Below are 9,184 nucleotides of genomic sequence, written 5' to 3'. Positions count from 1 at the left end.
TTTATGGAATGTTGACATAACGTGTGTTTTACATTGATTGACAATTGGAGAGGTCAATTGGTCATGTTTGTGTTTTCTTTTTAGCAGGTGTTACTGCATTGTAATATATTTATAGGGAACACGGGGTGGAAGGTTTTATATAGAACATTTGTTGACTGCCTCCCCCCCCCCCCCCCGCCCCCTCGTTAGGACGGGGCGGGTGGACGGGACTTCCCTCCTCCCTGTTGGTGGGCATATGGGCCCTCATTTGACGTGGCTGTGCGTCCGCTCTACCCTTTTGATCCCATAAGGCTGGAGCGAGACGCGAAAGCCAGTATGATTTATAACAAAGGTTATCCTATAACCCTAATTATATGAATACTGGCTGAGCGTCTCACTCTTCACGCCCTGAGGACCCTTGGATGTTTTTCACATGTGAAATTCAGACTTGGAAGGGTATGAGGGTGGCCACACCCTGTGTTTTATGGAAACATGGGAGCAGGCGTGGCCACAGGCAAGTGCGGGTGCATATGAAAAGTTTTCAACACACGCACAATGTGTGCAAGAAAGATGATATATCCCATAAGGCTGGAGCGAGACGCTCAGCCAGTATTCATATAACTAGGGTTATATATTCCAATCTGCCCATTTCATTCCGGAGATTGTAAACGTAGAAAAAGGGTCTTTATTTGGGCACTCTTTTTGTTTTGCTTTCCGCAGCATTTCAATGAGGGTTAAACTCTCTGGGTGTATTTCCCATAATAGCCGGCTAATGTTGCACGGCTCCATTCTGGGGATTTATGCTGTAATCTTCTACAAAAAGCATAGCTGTATCGATCTCCCTTTAGCTCTCCCCTCCTGCCAATCACTTTTTATTATGGCAGGCTAGTTATTCCACAGAAGTGTCTCCATTCTCCATTCACAGGCTCCAGTAAATTATGTTATTGGACACCTGTAGCCATACAGGCAAGATGGAAAACAAAATGTCTCCCCCCTCCTCCCTCTGTCTGTCTATCTGGTGTGGTGCATTCCAGTTTGGATGCGGGGAGAGCCCTTAATAGAGATCATTTCCCTTTTGAAGCGTGTTCACCCCCCCTTTCTAATTTAAATCACCATGCATCCATTTGTCCTGCCGTTTCTATCATACCTCGGCAAATGAAAGGCAATGATGCCAATGACTAGTTTATGTTGGCGTGTTTATGACTTGTTTACGACTCAATGAATCTGCTATTAGAAACAGTGGCGGTAATGACTGAACATGGAAATAAATCACCGGCAGTAAAGGCTTCATTATATTTCCCCCACTGCAGCATCTTATTGAACAAGGAGTGATCAGGCGTTCGTCCAGTAGTCAGCGGAGAGAGCTTGTGTGCAAGGTGGCTGCACTTCAATGCCTCGCTGTTGATAAGAGAGAATGCATGTGACTCCTCCGTGTGAACTGAATAAAAAGGCACACAGTGACAGTTTGAGTGTTATTATATTTTATAGTCACTAGGCACTTGTCACGTTGTAGAGTATCTGTGTTGGGAGCTTCAGTTCACATGTTGCATCGTCAGGGTTCCTCATTAGAACCACTGGTGCCTTAGCAGCATGCAGCTCATTAGCTTTAACATCATAATGAGACATGTTTCTGGTGACGTTAAATAACTCCCTTTAATACTAAGTGCTTCTTGGTTGGGACGACTTCTGACACCATGGTTGTAGACTGGGACGACTTCTGACACCATGGTTGTAGACTGGGATGACTTCTGACACCATGGTTGTAGACTTTAAAATGAAACACTCATGGACAGAGAAAAGAAAGATGACCTTGACTGTACTATATCACTGCCAGGAAGGATGTTTATTGCTGTGTCTTCACCATAGAGAAGCAATAAATAGACTTTTAAATTACACTATATACATATTGAGACTATAAATATTGTGGATTTACAATGATTTGCCAACATTATGAAACTAATTCCAACGTCCATGTTTGGGCTGCTGTGATTACCGTTTTTGTAGCCAATGAAATTCTGGAGCTAACAGTAGCTTACGCAAGGGCTGATTCCTACGGTTGAAGGGACAGAAGAAGACGGGAAAGTTGTTTGTTTTGAGAATTCCTCACTCGCCCGTACAAATGAATTGAGCGATTGGCCATTTTGGACGAATTATTACAGATACGAACATTACAAAAACATCTGTAAAACACAAATTTTCCGTGTGATTGTTATCAACTTTGGACCTGTATTAGAAAATACTTCAGGCTATGGAACCCAGCTTATGTTTCCCAGCTCCTACCTCTCAGCTGGAACTCAAAAACAGGTATCTGGCAACAAGTCAACAAAGATGTGAGTAAACCAAATATTTATTTCAGTGTGTTCAAACCTCTGTAACTCTATTACATTAGCACTCAGAGTGATTAATCCTGTTGTGGAAGAAAGTACAGAATGTTTCCTTTCAAAAGAGACCAGACTCATGCACGTGCTATAAGTGGTTCAAGTGGTTATGCAAAACTAGCCCCATTTTTGTCCGAATTGACTGAAACTGAATTGGCTCTGAATGTATTCCATGAGACCAAGGGGTCATGAGACCATCTCAGCAAATGACACACAGCACATAAACAAGAAAAACAGCAACATTGAGAGTTGCGAGGACGCCACAGCAGTGACAGCACTCTCTCTCTCTCTCACCTGGAAGCGGTCCTCTTTGAACTGGAGGAGGTCCGGGTGATCTGAGCGCAGCAGGAAAACGCGACTGCTGGTGTAGGGGTTGGTGTAGGTGAGCCTCCTGGTGCTGCCTCTGCCCCCTCCTACCGGTACACACACCTCAAAGGCCTGTAGTCGCACGCACGCACACACACACACACACACACACACACACACACACACACACACACACACACACACACACACACACACACACACACACACACACACACACACACACACACACACACACACACACACACACACACACACACACACACACACACACACACACACACACACACACACACACACACACACCACTTGTAGTGAGGGTTGGCTTCAGGCGTCACTCGCCCCTTGGATCATCTCCCCGCAGTGTTCACCTGATTGCAGCTATTACTGGGTGGACACGTCACACCTGACCTGGAAACAATCCACTATACTCTGGTCCAGAACAGAGGTCAGAGGTCTCTGTGCAGGCATGGCATAATAATGACTGTGAGCCACACAGAGCGATAACACGTTTCATTTTCACTGCGCTATTGAAGGTACTTTTACTAGGATGGTAGGGTGATAATAACCATGTGACCATCCAGGCTTGGGCACACGGGTATGCGGGCCATGATATAATAATCACATGATTTGTAAAGAGGCATTTTGTCATCCTATCATTCTGCCGTGACAAGGACAAGTGATGTAAAACTCCAATGTCTTTAGTGTCTCGAGAGCTCGGCTGCATCGTGAAACTCCACCGGATGACCTGGAAAATAGTTAAGGAAATAATGTCTGCAGTTCACTAGAGGTCTGCTCTCTCTGCATGCAATACTGTAATACAAAAGCCTTTTGCTCGTCCTTTGGAATGCAAATACAAACTGACTACAAAGAGTGACACGTTCAGCCGAACGCACAATTGGAGGGGGGCTCCCCACCCTCCAGAACATTTACAACAAGCGTTGCAAGGGCAAGGCTAAGAGAATCATTAAAGACTCCAGTCACCCGAACAACTGCCTCTTTGAACTGCTGCGGTCAGGCAAGCGATACCGGAGTCTCAAGGCGAGCACAGAAAGACTCAGAAGAAGCTTCTATCCCCAGGCCATCAGGCTGCTAAACGAACAATGAACACTACACAACAACAACCACCAAACGCACATAGCACACACATCCACACGCACACACTCACTTTAAACAAACACACTGTAGCACCCACTCCACACACTTTATAGCACACACCCACTTTAAACAAACACACTGTAGCACCCACTCCCCACACTTTATATTTATTGATGAAGGATTGCACTACAACTCGTACACCTTACTGTAAATTGTACCTAAATTGTACCTCATCCCATTTCTGCTTTGCACTATATAGTACTGTACATTAGTACACTGCATAGTATTGTATATTATATGGTAACTCAGAACATTGTACATATGTCTATACCGAACACTGTGACCTCATTTTCTTCTTCTAAATTACATGCTATACTATGTTATTTGATACTATCTTGTCTAGCACAGTCTCTGGAGCGTAACAGTAAGAAGCATTTTGTATGAAAGTATTCTGTACTTCTGTATGACAACTATTAAAGAAACTAAACTAAACTAAACTATCCATTGACAAATCATTCCCTTCCCCCATTTAAATGCAAATGCACTGAAATCAGGAGAGGACGTCTGACAGACATTCACAGACATGCTGTGAGAGCTGGCCACCTTGGAATAAAATTGTGGTCGGATAGATCTAACGTTATCACGTTAACGTTAGCCATCTGATGCCTGATGAATTGAAAATGGGGGACCCTGATGTAAACAAGACGAAAGTCTTTCTCTGGTCTGCATCCCCTTAACAATTGTGTGTATTGAGCTGTACTGTATTGTACCCATTCTGCAATCTGTTAATAAAGTTTTCAATCAATCAATCAATCTAATGGCTAGCAAGCTGAATACAGTGCAAAATACAAGAGGAAATATGTATGTATGTATGTTTCCATGATTTTATTTAAATGTAAGATTACGAAAAACGATGACCAAAATCATATACCAACTGTTATGAAAATCTAAAGACGTCTTATCCGGGGTGTGCACACAAAAGGAAACTTGTCTCAAAGGTTTCTCAGTTCTGAAGCTTTATTCTGATCAGAATGGTGGAGTCGTTTCCCATCACTATAAAGAGTACATGGGAACCGATACACACCGAGAGATACATAGGGGAGTTATTTTATAAGGAAAAGGGAGTCCATCCTGTGCGGATGATCTCCCCCTCCCAGGCCTATTCGTGGACCCATGTTTGTCCAAAACACAGTTCACCATGACCTGCAGCTTTGGACTTGAACACAACATGCCACGTCCACATAATCACACAACAGTCAGATATGAAACATTACTTAGTACATTTGAAACCCACTGGTAATCATATATGTAATGATAAATGAATGATACATATGAAACACACTGATAATTATTAGGGATGCTCGATATTGGCTTTTTTACCGATACCGATATACCGATATTGTCCAACTCTTAATTTCCGATACCGATATCAACCGATACCGATATATGCAGGGTTTCCCCCCCCAAAAAAACTGAATAATTTCAGGTAATTAACATTACATATCTCTTGTTGTGGAATTAACACAACATTATGCATACTTTTGACAATAAATAAAATCAGAATTGGTTCTTACTTGCTTGTCTGGGTAAGTTATTATTATATCGGTAGGCCGATAATATCGGACATCCCTAATAATTATATATGTAATGATAAATGAATGATACATATATAGAATACCATATGAAACCTTAAACTTTCCCATCATATTCCCTCCAGCAGCTCGCCTGTTATCAATCAATCGCTTGCGCCCAAAGGACATTTAATCTCTTAAGCCCGGAGCCCTATTTTCTGAAGATCCGCCTAAAATACATACCTAAGTAAATGGAATATTGCTCCACTTCTACAAGGACCATTTGCATGTTCTTGGTATCTAGGGACATCTATGGACCTCAGTGAACGTATTCCCAGTGTCAGAAATATTGTGTCTATTACTAGGCTTGCTTAAATTGTGATGAAACAAAGGAGAATATGAATTATGATTTTCTTTTGCATATTTGACAGTGAATAACACCATGCAAAAAATGTCCAGACATAAGAAACTGCCACTGGGCTCGTTCAGTACCTTCTTGGAATCATGTGTACAAAAATTCAAAGGAAATGAATAAAGGGAAGATGATTAAACAGAAGGTTTTGTAGATACAGTACTGAATTCTGCCATCCGGACCCATGCAATTTGAAATATTATTATAGAATATAGAATATGAGGCCTATAAATTACCTTATTATACCCAACTTGCACACTATGGATCGGGCCAAATCTACTCTTTCCAATGGCAGTTTTTTTTTTTTTAATATTTCTTTTTAGCGTTTATCGCTTTTTTCTACTGGGCAGTCCAGTAGAGAGAGAGAGAGAGAGAGAGAGAGAGAGAGGAAGAGCGGGAGACAGAGTGGGGGGAAGACATTCGGCAAATGACGCCGGGTCCGGGAATCGAACCCGGGTTGGCCGTGCCACGACGCAGCGCGTTACATGGTTTGCCACTTGGGCGCCCCCCAATGGCAGAGTTCAATTTGGATTTAGTATCACCAGGCGTATATGAAGAACAAATAATGAAATCTACTGTATGTACAGTACGTTTTTTATTCTTGCGACAGCTCCGCCATTTTTTAACTGATTTCAAATCGGATGGTTGCTAATGTTCAAAATAGGGGAGACAAACTAACTGCGCTCCATGCTAATAACGTTCAGTTTTGTGGTATATAATCCTGAGTAAGAGAAATAAATAAAAAAATGCATACACTAGTCATTTGTTTGAAGGCAGCTAGAGGCCGTTGGGAAGTGTAGTCTTTAAAAATTCCAACGCTCATTGAGAGTTCTGGATGTCCTCTTCTCAAAATTACTACAATTGTCATCATTCAGCGACGGTCGCTTTTTCAAAATGGCGGATCCCCACGATCAAAACAACACATTTCAAAAACTAAAATCTCACTAATAACACTTAACCCAGTGGTTCTCAAACTGTGGTACGCGTACCACTAGTGGTACTTGGTGGTACTGCTGGTGGTACTTTAAAAAATGTATTTAATTTTTTTGCAGTCAGGCCACTGAACTTAGAAGCAGGCCAGGCCAGTGTTTCTAGTTGTGGTGGCGCGATAGTTAGATAACCTAAGTGGGGAACAACCAGGAGATCAATGTGACAGAGAGTAATGCAGTCTAAACATAAATCTTTTATTCAACTTCAGCCCTGATCATAACCATTTTTATTTTTAGATTATTTGTAATGTCAGATAAAAAATTAAATGCACACAGCACACACACCCACACGCACACACTCACTCAAACAAACAACACACTGCAGCACCCACTCTCCACACTTTAGATCACACAAACACACTTACACTTTATATTTATTGATAAAGGATTTGCACTACAACTCGTACACCTACTGTGAATTGTACCTAAATTGCACCTCGTCCCATTTCTCCATTTCTGCCTTGCACTATATAGTATTGTATATTAGTACACTGCACAGTATTGTATATTGTATGGTAACTACGTCTATTCTGCATCGAACATTGTACATATGTCTAAACTGAACACTGTGACCTCATTTTTTTTACTTCTAATTTTACTATGTTATTTTATTTCATACTTATATTGTCTTGCACAGTCTCTGGAGCGCAACAGTAAGAAGCATTTTGTATAAAAGTATTCTGTACTTCTGTATGACAACTATTAAAGAAACTTGAACTTGAAACTTGAAATACTCCCACTTTTCTGAAGAATTGTTGTTAAATCTGACAAAAATCCATCAAAATCTGTGTTGTTGCTAATCATTGACACATGCATAGCCTGTAATAATCCCCCCCAGAAAAATGTACTTTGCATTTGATATATTGAAAATATTTTACTTTTTGTGTTGGTTCTTTTTTACAATAATTTGTGATGCCATCACACAAACTGGCATTTAAAGGGTTACAATTCGAAAATGTATTGAATATGTTTTTTTTTTTTTTTTTTTTACAATAATTTGTGATGCCCATCACAAACACTGGAATTTAAAGGGTAAAAATTTAAATAAATCCTGCACCAGAATGCAGGGAATTAAGTCTTTGTAACAAAATAATTCCTGGTGGGGGACCCCCACTTAGAAAGTGGCCTGACTGGGGCTATATTTCACACTATATTTCCCAGCCTGAATTATTTCCCCAGTCCGGCCCTGCTTATGTGAGTTGTCAATGGACAACAACATGCTGTGTGTGCGTGTGCGTGTGCGTGTGCGTGCGTGCGTGCGTGTGTGTGTGTGTGTGTGTGTGTGTGTGTGTGTGTGTGTGTGTGTGTGTGAGCGAGTGTGAGAGAGAGAGAGAGAGAGAGAGAGAGAGAGAGAGAGAGAGAGAGAGAGAGAGAGAGAGAGAGAGAGAGAGAGAGAGAGAGAGAGAGAGAATGAAGGACAATTGCTTGCTTGCTGTGTGTGTGAGAGAGAGAGAGAGAGAGAGAGAGAATTAAGTACATTTGCTGAAATACAGTTGTTCTTAATTTTCTCACTTGCTATGTGAGAATGTTAGTTATTATGTTCCCAATGCCCCTTGCATTGTATGAATTGTGTGGAAGAGTTTGCTAGTTCTAGTGCTACCCCTTTGTACATTGTGGCTGTGTCTGACAAAAGTTAACAATAAATAATGGTATTAGGAATACATTTGCCTCCTGCGTGAACTGTGCATAGCTGAATAGACTGTATTTTAGCGTCGGCCATATGGTGGTACTTGGAGAGCCAGCTACGTTCTCAGGTGGTACTTGGTGTAAAAAGTTTGAGAACCACTACTTTAACCTATTGGTAAACAAACGTATTGATGAAAATATACACTATGACTGCTGTTGTGACATGGTTAGGATGTTTACTCTAGTGTATAGTGATGTGCCTCCTGATGAATGAAGTCAACAGACGCCGCCTGTCCGGCCGTTGTCACCAGCTGTATTCAAGCGGCCCTACTGGTCACTGTTACCGTGCATCTGCATCTGTATATAACGTTATATATATTCTTTACATCCCATTCGCCTTATACATAATCGTCTTCTACGTCTTCTCATCATCAACAGTTGGTTCATGCTGGATTGTTGGATAAAAACAAATATCTGAAGTAACAGAACGAAAGCTCGCAGATAATCAAAGCAATCTGCCATTTTGCGAATGTTGTGTTTACTTCTGCTGATGACGGAGGAACTTTGGTTCTGCTTAAACTGGTGTGAACACGGGCTGGTTCCCCAGAAAGCACCAAGGTTCTGAGACTCCAAAATGCAGCCAGAGCCAGAATCGTGTCCGTCTGAAAGCCCTAAAAGTAATACGAGGGAAAGTATTGCAATGGCATAACTGTAATGATGTACCCCCCATCTTCACCCCTATAAGATTGGGATTGGGATCATTGTGAATCGGCGCTGGGTTTTCTGAGTGAAACCCATCTTTTAGGG

General features: G+C 41.6%; 1 protein-coding gene across 1 annotated transcript in view; it reads right to left on the bottom strand.

The window, feature by feature from the left end:
• The window catches only part of nphp4 (nephronophthisis 4), a gene marked incomplete at both ends in the record, with an annotated part of 904,050 nt that overhangs the window by 257 nt on the left and 894,609 nt on the right, over positions 1 to 9,184 (bottom strand). The window contains one exon of the mRNA XM_084333446.1: positions 2,652 to 2,795. Coding sequence (XP_084189572.1) covers positions 2,652 to 2,795 — 144 coding nt within the window. The remainder of the gene's footprint in view (positions 1 to 2,651; positions 2,796 to 9,184) is intronic.

Source organism: Notolepis coatsorum, assembly GCF_963971535.1.
Source record: "Notolepis coatsorum genome assembly, chromosome: 17".
NCBI lineage: Eukaryota > Metazoa > Chordata > Actinopteri > Aulopiformes > Paralepididae > Notolepis > Notolepis coatsorum.
This window is presented reverse-complemented; position numbering and strand designations above follow the sequence as displayed.